This window comes from Notolepis coatsorum, assembly GCF_963971535.1.
Source record: "Notolepis coatsorum genome assembly, chromosome: 18".
NCBI lineage: Eukaryota > Metazoa > Chordata > Actinopteri > Aulopiformes > Paralepididae > Notolepis > Notolepis coatsorum.
The window spans coordinates 27,319,376-27,334,382 of NC_140182.1; the positions used below are offsets into that span (position 1 = coordinate 27,319,376).

Sequence of the window (15,007 nt, forward strand, 5' to 3'; positions counted from 1 at the left end):
TGATAAATTGAATGAGCCTTTGACGTTTTTGATGAATGAATTTGAGAAAATGCATTTATCTTTTCAAGCACTGATGATGAACATGAGGTGTCACTGGTATAAACCAAAGGTTAATCAATTCAATGCATGTATGGATGATGTCCAAAACAGATTAAAACCTGATTAATAGTGTAACTGCAAGCCTCCCTCCAAGCCTCTCTTTGGGAACCATGTATTTATATAGTACATAATACCTAAGCACATACAGTACAGATATCCTCATAATATAATTCGTATCAATTAGATATACTATTTGGGCTTGTTTTTATCCTTATTCTGAAAGAGTTGAACTAATTATTTTCGCTAGCAAGATCTCATTTGATTATTCATTCCATTAAGCCTGCTGCCAGCAGGCACATTCATTTTAAAGAAATATAATCTGATTGATTGGGGTAATGAGGGATTTAAAATGTGGCCCGCCACGTCATTTGATGTGGCCCCCCAAGAGCTCTGGTAGAAAAAAAAGAAACATTTTTATTTTTTATTTATTTTTTTAACATTAATCTTGGGTTAAAAAATAGCGGCGTTAAAATAATTGTGGGTTAATGCGTTAATAAAGTTTAAACTTTGACAGCCTTAGTTATTACACATTCTTACACATACATGTATGTTGAACATCTGAGGTATTGATGAAGTAACAAAGGAAAAAAGCCAAAAGCACTTACTCCTCAGACATTCTTTGACAATTTTACAACCCAAAATACAAAAAAGATCCAGGCGGAATAGGTAACAAAGGGTTGAAGAAATATTGTCTGAACTGTCAGATGCAAACTGGCTGTGTGACATAACCGAGCATCTCGCTCAATTGAATAAGAAGCTGTAGGGACGCAAACAAGTCCCACCCAAAACTTTACCAATATAGTTGTGAACTGAGACAACCCTTATTTTGTTATTTTTGAGTACAGTTACAGTTGTGTGTTCATGCAGACACATAATAGCAATTTCATTACGAATTGAAAATGGTGGACCCTGATGTAAACAAGTCGAAAGTCTTTCTCTGGTCTGCATCCCCTTAACACTTTCAGTGCCACTCACGAGATTTCTCGTTTTTTTTTATAGGTGGTTGCGTGCCACTCACGAGATTTCTCGGAATTTTTTATTTTTTTTTCTCTTTGCGATCTGAAAAATTATTGCATCACCCGAGCCTACCCGAGTATAGCCGAGCTGCGCTGGTGATCACTGTGGAAAAAAGCGCCCCCTGTTGTCTCCCAGATGACATAAGTGATTTTGGAATGGACTCAATGAAAATGAATGGGGAAAAAAATCCGGTACTCCACATTTTCCAGTTCACTGATCCAGCCGGGGTTACCACAGTTCATTCTGGAGCCTCAGATCCCCGCGGATCATGGAGCTCTACAGTGTCGCGTTGGATCCATACACGTATCAATTTTTTTGAATGGTGATCAGGAATTGGAATATACCAGTTGGATACCATCTGATGTCAGGTAAGGACTCTATGTTATCAGTGGTAGGATAATCGGAGTAAGTTTGATGAAGTTATAAGCTGTTTTGTGAAATGTCTTCTTTCGGTTTCACTGTAAAAGTCTGTGAGGAAATCAACGGAGCGATTATCAGTGCGCGGCCGTAATGTGCTTGCGTGCACGTATAATATTGATCATCTAGCGTTTATTTGAAAACGATTCATAAAAAGGCCGACGAATATCAACGTTGTGGAATATTCCACTAAAAGACGATTTTCATAGAATGCTCCAGAATGAGCTGTTTTTTATATCAAAACGGGGGCTTTTCTAACTGCTCTGAAACGGAAACGACGCGATAAAAAAACAATCTGCCTTCACAGCAAATAGTCTTTGATAATGCGATGGGCAGATTAGACACATAGCCATAATTTAAAACATAGATTAGGCGATATTAACGTTAACATTGGCGCCGATGGTGGCATTCAAGCGGTAAAACGGAAAACCAGGCGTGGCACTGAAAGAGTTAACAATTGTGTGTATTGAGCTTTACTGTACTGTACCCATTCTGCAATCTGTTAATTAAAGTTAATTAAACTATCTTCCATTAGTTGGATGTATGGCCTCTGCAAGGTTGTGTGCAGCCATTTGTTGCTACATCTGTCCCACGTGTTCTTTGCAGCTCAGTTGTTAGTTCTGCCCCTCTTGACTGTGACAAAAAGGTTTTGAACAAACTTAATGTCATAGCTTGTATTTGATGATCTTCTTCTTTGTTATTTACTTGAAAGGTTTGATCATTGATTAACACTTTGATTGCCTAAGGCTAAATTCATGATATACCATAGGTTGCCAGCTCTATTTGTCTATGGAGAAATTCCCATTCTTTGCAGGGCTATAACTTTTTAAATTCTATTGCTAAATTGCCATTATTAGGGCCCATTCAATGTCCTATATGTATTGTTCAGGGTGTATGAACGTTAAACTTTTTCATTCACATATTCATACTAAAATATGATCTAAAGTATAAGTATGTTTTCATCTCTTTCTGCAGCTTTCTCCAGAACGTGATTTATAGCCCCAAATGCATTATATTGATGATCAAATACAGTTTGATAGCAATCGGCGCGATATAAAAAAATCCAACTGGACGGACTTCTGGAAGTTACTACACGTCGTCTGATGTTGACCGGATGGGCGAGGGGGCGTTTATAATTCCGTGGGCAGCGTTATACCATTCATCTAATGTGGGTCAAATGTTCATCAGATCAGTTAGTATAGAAGACATTGAAAAATAACGCTGAATCTTACCGTATCTTCCTCGCGCCGTTGGGCGATGAGCGTGGAGTATACATTTTCCTATTATGGGATGTTGGAATACCCGGTCCATTTCCAGGTTGTATAATGGTATATACGTCAAATCATGTTGTTTATCGAGTTATTGGCAACGGATCGCTATGTATTGTGACAAGCTAGAGTGCCGGGACCTTTACCGAGTGCCCGGAAGTAATATGGGAGAACAGCACATCGTCCAAGTAACTTCCTGTTAGGCGATTGCGCCGATCGGCCACCAGATGGCGCTCTTGAACCGCTAGAGGGTTCAGTGGGGCTTTTTGGTGGGTCTCAGGCCAGGGGATGGGAAATATGAATCCGATCACAGATTTTTGAAATATTGATATCAAAGACGAGTTACGGCGTCTTCGGCAACTTTAGCATGGCGGGGAAGGACGCCTAAACACGTATTCCGGCAGTTAAAGTGTTAATGGAGTAATATGGGGTTCTGATAAACAAAAACATAACATAAGCTAACATATATTTTTACATCTATGCAAATGCATATGCAATATGTATAACTTGAATAAGTAATAAATACAGAAACATGTTTAACAATATGTAAATGAGTAGCTACATTTATTTTACATTACATTAACATTTATACGGTCTTTGGCCCTTTGAGGGCAACCATAATGCTGATGTGGCCCTCTGTGAAAATGAGTTTGACACCCCTGCTATAGATTATGCGTTTAACTTCTCTGCGAGGCTATTGAGCCGTACTGTATTGTACCCATTCTGCAATCTTGTTAATACAGTTTTAAATCAATCAATCAATCAATCAATGCCGTTGGAAAATCAGGATTTCTGCGATCTACACCTGCTGTCTTATCAGGTGAGGCGGCCGCGTGCAATTATCCTGCGTATCAAGTCTGGTTCGAATTAACGAGACTGAATCCACCTTCGAGGAACAGGGAAAGCCTGGATTCAAACATCGGATTAATTGAATCTGGATAATGGGACTTTTGATCGACTTAGTTGAACCAGGTACGGGGAATAGGGCCCTGGGCCGGTGTGTCCCAGGCACAGGATATCAGAGAGAGGCTGCCTCTGATCTCTGGCGAACTCCCTATTTGTTTTTGGTTCTTTGTTTGTCTGGTTGCTGTTTGTTGATTATTTGGTTCTTTGGTCATTTGGCTGTTATTTTTGGTTCATTTGTTTTGGTTGCTTTTCTTTGCTTTTACACCTATACATTCATGCTGCACATACACTCATCCACACACTGCTGACACACTGATATATATTGGCTGCTCCTTTAAATTACTGATAATACATTATTTGTTATTTCTTAAATTGTGCCTGTCTCCCTATTCTTGTTGCGAGCTTGAGCCAGTTCGTAACAGTAGTGAAAGGGTTAAATGCAATAGATTAAGAAAAGTATTTGGAGCTGATCCAGTGAGTCTGACATGGATCAACGTTTTCCACTCAGCACCTGGAAAAGAGATGCGTGTGTTTACTCCGATCATACATCAAAACAAATCACTTTGAGGCTCTGTGAACCAAACATAACTTAGACGATACTTCTTTGAATGATGATGAATATGTTTGTAAACTCAATTGCTGGGCCCTGCCATTGTAAACAACAACAACAACAGTAGTAAACAATAACCTTTCAGCTTTCTAGGGACTGAGGACAGTTTGTTTATTCAGTTATGAAAATATATTGGAATTAGTATCAAGTTGATCTCAAGTTAGGGGTGACAGTGGCTTAGGAGGTAGATCGGTTGTCTGGTAATCAATTCCCGCTCCTCCCGGGCAGCGGACTACACACTGCTACAATATTCCAAAATATCACTCAAGTGTCCATTATTCTCTCAAACCTCAGTCAGCATTCTGAGTTCGCTGCAGAGTTGAAGTTGACGTTTTTATTTTATTTTACGGTCTTGTTTACAGACAAATCAAACACACCCGTGTGGACTTGCAAAAAATTAAAAATTAAATTGTATCACAAATGTACATATTCAAGGCAAGCTCACACACAAAATCCAAAGAAAAAAGTTACCGTCTGTATAAATGGTAAATGGCAGCATTTATATACAGTAGCAGCTTTTATCCAAAGTGCTTTACAATTTGTTCCTCACATTTTACCCATTCACTCACACATTCACACACCGACGGCGGAGGCGACCATGCAAGGTGCCGACCTGCTCATCGGGAGCAATTAGGGTCAAGTGCCTTGCTCAAGGACACTTCGACAAGCTGCCCGGGAGGAGTGGAAATCGAACCGGGAACCTCCGGATTACCAGAAGACTGCTCTACCTCCTGAGCCACTGTCGCCCCTTATATATATATATCTACAGCAAGAATTGTAGGTGTCAGTGAAACCAAAATTGCAATCTGCTTAGAAGTGGTGGAGAGAATAAAAGATAGCATATGAATTGTAGTGCCTGGTTAGGAGCGAATGATAATGGATGGATTATCCAAGTGGGGGTCCGGGGGGGGGGTGAGCGAGCGAGAGCTAGGGTATTAGATAGCAAGTATTAGGTATATATCTTGTATACTACATTTATTTAAATGGTGATTTCATTGGATGTTTACTGTTAATGCTTGTGTGTCTAATTTTATGTTATGTTTAAAAAATAATAATAAAAAAAAAAATATATATATATATATATATATATATATATATATATATATATATATATATATATATATATTTGTATATACTATATAGGGATGTGTGATTAACCCCAGCTACCGGCCGATGCTGGTGCCTTTTGATTTTACTGCAGGTCTATGGATTTTATTCATTTAGACTTTTACAAGCCACTGAAATGAAATGAAATAAAATAAAATTGTATGAACTTCTGAATCCAGAATGTATGTTCGTGGGCTAAAGAAAATGTCTGTTTCTGGCCCCAGATGGGCCGCTTGTAAGTCATTCCTGATTGTGCCTTGGTTGAATGAATGCCCTACTTATTATGAAATGTTGTATTTAAATGTAGAATATAAACTTGTTTACACTCTGGAAGGGGCCACAGTCAGCTAAGATAATAAAGGTATTCTAATGAGCCTCTCATTTAATGGTCAAATTGAAATTGGATTACTTACTGTAGCTTTAGATACCACGTGTAAACACTGAGCTTGGCAAAACTGGTTTCAGATATTATGTGCCGTACAAATGGAATGAACTACAGAAAATCTTGAAGTTATAAATGTAATTCCATTAGAAGATTTTACAGTTTTGAACTCTGAAATTTGATATACATGTTTGTTGACATTCGACTGAACTTTTGTCTGAACTGCACTTATTTCAAGATTCAAGAGTTTTTTTTTGTCTACTGTTTAGTTTGTCTACTGTGTTTGTTATGTCTGTTATACACAGGTCTCTCTTGAAAAAGAGATCTGTCTCAATGTGCTTCCTGTATAAATAAAGGACAAATGAAAACGTTTATAAATGTGTGGTGTGGGGATGGCTGGTTTGAGCAGCCACACCTGCCCCGGGTCAAGCTAATCAGACCTGGGATCAGCCACACCTGCCCCGGGTCAAGCTAATGAGACCTGGGATCAGTCACACCTGCCCTGGGTCAAGCTAATCAGACCTGGGATCAGCCACACCTGCCCTGGGTCAAGCTAATGAGACCTGGGATCAGCCACACCTGCCCCAGGTCAAGCTAATCAGACCTGGGATCAGCCACACCTGCCCTGGGTCAAGCTAATGAGACCTGGGATCAGCCACACCTGCCCCAGGTCAAGCTAATCAGACCTGGGATCAGCCACACCTGCCCCGGGTCAAGCTAATGAGACCTGGGATCAGCCACACCTGCCCCGGGTCAAGCTAATGAGACCTGGGATCAGCCACACCTGCCCCGGGTCAAGCTAATGAGACCTGGGATCAGCCACACCTGCCCTGGGTCAAGCTAATCAGACCTGGGATCAGCCACACCTGCCCCGGGTCAAGCTAATGAGACCTGGAATCAGCCACACCTGCCCTGGGTCAAGCTAATGAGACCTGGGATCAGCCACACCTGCCCCAGGTCAAGCTAATCAGACCTGGGATCAGCCACACCTGCCCTGGGTCAAGCTAATCAGACCTGGGATCAGCCACACCTGCCCTGGGTCAAGCTAATGAGACCTGGGATCAGCCACACCTGCCCTGGGTCAAGCTAATCAGACCTGGGATCAGCCACACCTGCCCTGGGTCAAGGTGATCAGACCTGGGATCAGTCACACCTGCCCTGGGTCAAGCTAATCAGACCTGGGATCAGCCACAGCTGCCCTGGGTCAAGCTAATCAGACCTGGGATCAGCCACAGCTGCCCTGGGTCAAGCTAATTAGACCTGGGATCAATGGACACAGGTTACAGTAAATCAGCCATCCTCACACATACTGAGGAGAGTCTTGGTCATGACAACATCCTCTCTGCCTGTGTCTCTCTGTTGGAGAGCCCTGGTGATTGTGTGTGGTAGTGCAACTGCTACAAAATGCATTATATTTAAAGGGATAGTTTGTATTGTACGTTGAGTGTATGAAATACTAGTGGTATAGTTGAGTCGTATAAATACTAGTGGTATAGTTGAGTGGTATAAATACTAGTGGTGTAGTTGAGTGGTATAAATACTAGTGGTATAGTTGAGTGGTATAAATACTAGTGGTATAGTTGAGTGCTATAAATACTAGTGGTATAGTTGAGTGCTATAAATACTAGTGGTATAGTTGAGTGGTATAAATACTAGTGGTATAGTTGAGTGGTATGAATACTAGTGGTGTAGTTGAGTGGTATGAATACTAGTGGTGTAGTTGAGTGGTATAAATACTAGTGATATAGTTGAGTGGTATAAATACTAGTGGTATAAATGGACGTTGCTCTTAGAGAACATTTCTTTGAAACAAAGTGAACCAACATTGCTCTTAGAGGAAGTGTAGAACTTCCTCATTTCAGTCAAGGAAACTATAAAAGAAGGAAGAGTCATCACGTCAGAACCAAGGAAACTATAAAAGATGGAAGGGTCATCACGTCAGAACCAAGGAAACTATAAAAGATGGAAGGGTCATCACGGCCACTGCCCACCAGGGGCGTTTTTAGGGTTAGAAAACATTGGGGGCTTCAGCCCGGGGGGGTAACCCCCCCCCCCCCCCTTTTTTTTAATTAATTTATTTTTTTTAACACAGAAATACGCAATTTTAGAGTAATTAGAAATGAATACTGAATAACTAGAATCATTAGAGGTTCTCAAAGTGAGGTCCAGGTCCATGAGAGGGATCTGGGCAGTCCCCATAGAACATTCAAAGTTAACAGGACCAAATCATCAGTTTCTTATTTATTTATTTATTTAGCCAGATAAAACATTGATCTGGTCCAAGAAGCCCCAACAGGAGTACATATATACACATATATATACATATATATATATAATATATATACATATACTGTACATACATACACATATACACCAATAACAAAATAAAAAGACAGTTAAGAATCATACACATAAGCAAATAAACAAACAAACAAACATATGCACAGCCTATGTACAAAATAAATAAACAGTTCATCTCTAGTCTTTACAGTTTTTCCTGGTCAGGACAGGCAGAGATGCAGTCCCTACTATCCAAAGTGTCTTTTCCCTCCTGGATGATAATAATAATAATAATGCATTTGATTTATAAGGCGCCTTTCAGGACACTAAAAAAAAAAGTCCACAAATCGGTGAATGAAAAAATTATAGGATCAAATGAAAACTACTTACTAAAAATGTTTAAAAGTACTAAAAACCAACAAAAAATACCAAACACTAACAAACATTCAGCACAGACAATGGGGATGCTGACACAAAATTAATTTTTTTTTTTTTAGATCCGGGGCTAGGAGAAAACATCCGGGGCTAAAGCCCCGGAAGCCCAGGGCTAACGACGCCACTGCTGCCCACTGGTGCCCGTGTGAGAACGTTCAGTTCAGCCAACATTGAGTTGAATGGGATCCGCCGTCTCCTCCTTTATGACCTCATTTAAACAGGTTATCTAAGATGTCAGAATTATCTGCAATTTGTTGCCTTTTTAACTATAGCTAAGGTTTGATATATTGGTTGATTTCCTCATATAAGCGTGTATATATTTTGTATTATTTACATCTCCCATAGACTTCAATATAACTGACACCAAGCAGAGCATAGAACGCCGGTATCGTGACTTAATTACTAATGACCCTTCCTTTAATAGTTTCCTTGATTTCAGCCTTAAATTAATACATGATTATCATGATTGGCAGTAGTTATAACAGTACTGAAGCATGGTACTGTATCTCCATGGGGCGGGACTAGTGGAATATCACTTCTGTATTCATTCTGAACTCTAACACAGTTCACAGCAAACACGTGTTAACAGCCCAAATGAAAGGTCTAATCTGTAATCCAATCATTAACAAAAAGCGTAGCTCCACCACCAAAGATTAAAAATAACCATGGATTATGTAGTTGACTGACTGAAGTAGCCTACTACACCACAGGTATATATTAGTTTTTGTTTATATTTGCTGTATTTAGAGGCTGTACAATGTTTGTAAACATTATAGCCATTTCAATACCACACTACAGACGGTTGGGTTAACCCTTTGTCGTGTGGCAGTGAAAGGGTTAACCTTCGGTAGTGTGGTAGTGAAAGGGGTAGAGCAAAACAGAACACTATTTAGATGTACAATGAGTTAGAAAAGGTCCCTTATTAACTTCCATCTACAAATCAACACTTCCCAAAGATCTAGAGAGTAAAATAAAATGCAGATGTGGGCTTAATTCTGGATTAAGGTTATCTAACCCTCAGGTTAAATCATAAAATATATAAATATATGCACTGTGGAAAGCAATAATGATCCTTGGTTCGTCGTTTAAAAGGTTAACATTATTTGAGCAAGCATAGTGAACCTGAAGACTGCAGACACGTGTATTCAGTCTGTACTTATTGCGTTGTGCTGCTGTTCTGCTTTCATCCTCTAGATGGTGACAAACTCTAACACAAGGACTGTGCAGCTATTAGTTGTTTCTGATGACATGGATATAATATAATGTCCACAAGAAACTGAATGGATAAGTACCACAATATGAGTCTCTCTCTCTCTCTCTCTCTCTCTCTCTCTCTCTCTCTCTCTCTCTCTCTCTCTCTCTCTCTCTCTCTCTCTCTCTCTCTCTCTCTCTCTCTCTCTCTCTCTCTCTCTCTCTCTCTCTCTCTCTCTCTCTCTCTCTCTCTCTCTCTCTCTCTCTCTCTCTCTCTCTCTCTCTCTCTCTCTCTCTCTCTCTCTCTCTCTCTCTCTCTCTCTCTCTCTCTCTCTCTCTCTCTCTCTCTCTCTCTCTCTCTCTCTCTCTCTCTCTCTCTCTCTCTCTCTCTCTCTCTCTCTCTCTCTCTCTCTCTCTCTCTCTCTCTCCTCTCTCTCTCTCTCTCTTGTATAACAGTGGCGGCTGCTAACCACATTTTTTGGTGAAGCACACATTTTATTTTTAAAACATCCCCCAATGTGTGTGCATTTATTCATCATATAATTTTTTTTATAATATCAAACAGAAGACTGAGTACACCGAATACAGAAGCCATGTTCGCTGGATTTTGGGGGGAAAAATATCTTTGACCTGTATTGGTTTTAAAATTACTAAGAAGTAATTACATATACCCTGATAGGCTATTACCATACTGCTTACTTTGCAGCCTGGCCATTTCCCCCCCAAAACACATTTAAACATGATACAGAGAAGTTATCGCAACCCCCCACCTCCAATGTACAGCATCCCCACCCACCCAACCCCACCCACCCACCCAACCTCCTCCAATGTACAGTTTCTACGTCAAATGTATATACACTCTTTTTCTGGACACTTTTGTATCACAAACAGTACTGTATTTTCAAATCTGATATGTCATAAATGTATAGATGTAGCAGTACTGTCTATCTGTATGTCATGTATGTCATATATGCAGGGGTGTAAAGTACTTGAGTAATTGTACTTTGTTACAATACTTAAGTACTGTTTTGGGGGATTTGTACTTTACTTGAGTATTATTAGGTTTGTATACTTTGTACTTTTACTCTATTACATTTCAGAAAAAAAACATACTTTTTACTCCTTACATTTAAAATGCAGACCTACAAAGTACAAAGTACAAATCTCACAGGTCCAACCATTTTAATTAGTATATTTTAATTGTTTATCTGGTCGAACTAACGTTAATGTTATTAATCCTGCAAGGTGCAAGTAAACAGCCAATCAAATCCCCATCAATGGAAAATGAACCCACCCATACCCATGCTGATTGGTCCTTGTGCAACACTAGAAAGCGGGGATCTTTGATTAAACACCTGCTATCAGAAGAATAGACAGTCAAATCCGCATTATGCTGTGGTTAATATTGTGATATTATTCAGGGTATAGTATTCTGTCTTTAATATTGTGATATTATTCAGGGTACTCCAGTATTCTGCCTTTAATATTGTGATATTATTCAGGATAATCCAGTATGCTGTGGTTAATATTGTGATATTATTCAGGATACACCATTCTGTTTTTAATATTGTGATATTATTCATGCTGTGATGTGAATGCCGTCCATGTTAGTTTACCTTCAATGGAGAAGTGCATTAAATAATTTTAATGCAAAAAAAGTGTCCTCTGTTCTTTCATTTCAGCATTGTCTATCGCAGAACACATTCCATTGTGGGCAGAGTGTATGCTTGGTTTCATTCCAGCCTTGCCTAAACACCAGCTGATGATTTCACTAATTGGCTCACCTCTTCAACTAACTCACCTGGTGCAATGTATAGTTAAAATGAAAACTTGGCCCACGATGGAATGAGTTTGAGACCCCTGGTCTATCCCTTTCAAAAAAAATGTAAAAGTAGGACTTTTTTATTTTTACTCAAGTGTGTTTTTAGCCAGATACTTTGACTTTTACTTGAGTCAGATTTTGAGACGGTACCCATACTTTCACTTAAGTATAATTTCTGGGTACTTTTTACACCCCTGCATATATGTTATGATGAATTGAAAAGGGGGACCCTGATGTAAACAAGACGAAAGTCTTTCTCTGGTCTGCATCCCCTTAACAATTGTATGTATTGAGCTGTACTGTAGTACCCATTCTGCAATCTGTTAATAAACTTTTCAATCAATCAATCAATCAATCAATCGAAGTAATTTCCATCTACCATCTCTCATTAAACACTGTGTAAAGTTAGCTTGGTGTATTGAATCTACCATCTCTCATTAAACACTGTGTAAAGTTAGCTTGGTGGATTGAATCCACTATCTCTCATTAAACACTCAACTATGTAGGCTACAGTAAGTTAGCTTGGTGTATTGAATCTACCATCTCTCATTAAACACTGTTACAGTTAGCTTGGTGTATTGAATCTACCATCTCTCATTAAACACTCAACTATGTAGGCTACAGTAAGTTAGCTTGGTGTATTGAATCTACCATCTCTCATTAAACACTGTTACAATTAGCTTGGTGTATTGAATCTACCATCTCTCATTAAACACTAAACTGTGTACAGTAAGTTAGCTTGGTGTATTGGATCTACCATCTCTCATTAAATACTGTGTACAGTTAGATTGGTGTATTGAATCTACCATCTCTCATTAAACACTGTGTACAGTTAGCTTGGTGTATTGAATCTACCATCTCTCATTAAACACTGTGTACAGTTAGTGTGACTGATTGATTGATTGAAAATAGTTTTAACAGATTGCAGAATGGGTATAATACAGTACAGCTCAATACACACAATTGTTAAGGGGATGCAGACCAGAGAAAAACTTTTGTCTTGTTTACATCAGGGTCATTAATACTGCTGGAGCATTGGTTCATTTTTGGTCAGATTTTTCCTTGCACGATTTTGCGCGCCGCGTCAGAGCAAATTCGAGACACATATTTGGTTGCAAAAAGGTGTCCCACGGTCTCCTCTATGGCCGTGAATAGAATCACAATAGATCAGAATCACTGCGCGCCCGTGGGACACTTTTCCGTTTCGGCGAGTTTATTCCACACTTTCGGCTTTCCTTTTCTAAGCATTTTCTGGGCTACATGTGAATGAGTAAAAGTTGTGGGACGCCCAGATGTTCCCACGATAGAAAGCTCGCATGGAGCCCATAATAGGCTCACTTAATACAGCGTTTTTAAAATCACGCGACATTTTCAGGGTCGCGAGCCGACCTTTTCCCGTCGTTTTCGATGATGGAAGTGATTTAGGAAAAGCTTCGGCACGCCGAGAGGTACCCGTGGATTTAATCTCGCGAGGATCGGGGTAATATTCGGCCCGTGGGAGCAGTCACGGGTTAATAAACATTTCAAATATGCAGAGGGGAGGCCAGACTACTTAGTCTGCTGACAGGCCCGTTTTAAGGTGTGGGCAAGGCTTTAGTCAGCTCGAATCTGATTGGCTAGTATTGGTTTTGGAGTCCACATACATGGGGAGGCTGGAGAAAGACACCTCCCCCTGCCTCCTCTCCAGTCTCCTCTGCTGCAGTGAGAGTGACAGTGTGTTAGAGAGTGAGAAGGAGAAGAGGGAGACAAAAAAAAAATAAAAAATTATAACAGATGAAAAATAATGATTTTTTATTATTATTGTAAACTATATATTTTTTTTTCTTCTTTTTTTTCATATTTCATATTTGATATTAATTCATATTTTTATAGGGAGGCCTGGCTTCCGTTGGCTTCCATGAGGATTCGCCACTTCTTATGAGAGGCATACAGGCATGTTATCCAGCCTCAGACCAGTTTCTCTCAGTGGAATTGCTGCAACCCCTCGCCACTCATTACAATATCCAACTATTGCCAGAGGTGATCACAGTTGCAAAGTGTTTCCTGGTCAGGACAGGCAGAGATGCAGTCCCTACTATCCAAAGTGTCTTTTCCCTCCTGGATGATCATAATAATAATAATGCATTTGATTTATAAGGCGCCTTTCAGGACACTAAAAATTGAGTAAAAGTACAAGTATACAAACCTAATAAGTACAAATCCCCAAAAACAGTAACAAAGTACAATTATTCAAGTACTTTACACCCCTGCAAACAGGCCACAGCACGGCTAACCCCTGGCTAGTGGAGACGAGGCCACAGCACAGCTAAACCCTGGCTAGTGGAGACAAGGCCACAACACGGCTAAACCCTGGCTAGTGGAGACAAGGCCGCAGCACAGCTAAACCCTGGCTAGTGGAGGCGAGGCCACAGCACGGATAAACCCTGGCTAGTGGAGACAAGGCCACAGCACGGCTAAACCCTGGCTAGTGGAGACAATGCCACTGCACGGCTAAACCCTGGCTAGTGGAGACGAGGCCACAGCACGGCTAAACCCTGGCTAGTGGAGACGAGGCCACAGCACGGCTAAACCCTGGCTAGTTGAGACAATGCCACTGCACGGCTAAACCCTGGCTAGTGGAGACAATGCCACAGCACGGCTAAACCCTGGCTAGTGGAGACAATGCCACTGCATGGCTAAACCCTGGCTAGTGGAGACAATGCCACAGCACGGCTAAACCCTGGCTAGTGGAGACGAGGCCACAGCACGGCTAAACCCTGGCTAGTGGAGACAAAGCATTAGTGACTATTTTGACATTTTATTCTCTCAACTGCTATCCCCCTTCCTACAGCATAGACAGTCATGCTACTCTGTACTAAAACCACATTCAACAAAAAACGCTTCAAAACGTAAAACATTCTAAACGCATCCAAGTTAATTTCCTGTTGCAGTGTTTGCAGACAGGAAATAAAAGCCTGGACCGAAGCTGTTCCCTAGCAACACAATTCCACTGAAAAGCTCTACGCCTATTATAGTACGTTCAGAATTCTGGACGGGTGCTTTAATTCTGCTGACCCGAGACCTGGGATATTTACCACCCCGGCCCGGGCGCTATATTACCCAGCTACAGCTGGAAATCATAGATTTTAATTGCAGGTGTCGTCCATTTTCATATTTCCCATGAGTTACGGCCCATAAAAGCAACGTGTAGCCTGGGTCTAATAATACCCTGTGTCATGTTTGAAATGGAAAAGACAATTTATACCCCGTCTCATTAACCTCGCCTGCTTGTGTGTGTAATTCAGGAGAGCTGGGGAGCTATGGGGAGGAGAGAGGACGACGGGGGGCGGCTGGAGACGCCGAGGACGGCAGGATGAAGATGAGGACCATGTTAAAGGGGCACTTCGTCGAAAAACTATGCTGATTTATTTTGCACATAATCTCACACACATGCAGACACCCTGGGCAGTTTTGCACATTAATTTAGTTAGACA

The 15,007-nt window shown here is 40.6% G+C and overlaps 1 protein-coding gene across 1 annotated transcript in view; it reads right to left on the minus strand.

Annotated features, from left to right (window-relative positions):
- Positions 1 to 12,990: 12,990 nt before the first annotated feature.
- mterf2 (mitochondrial transcription termination factor 2) overlaps positions 12,991 to 15,007 on the minus strand; it is a 43,164-nt gene continuing 41,147 nt past the window's right edge. Inside the window, exon 4 of the mRNA XM_084334948.1 lies at positions 12,991 to 13,230. Within this exon, the coding sequence (XP_084191074.1) occupies positions 13,151 to 13,230 (80 nt within the window). The 3' untranslated portion in view covers positions 12,991 to 13,150. The remainder of the gene's footprint in view (positions 13,231 to 15,007) is intronic.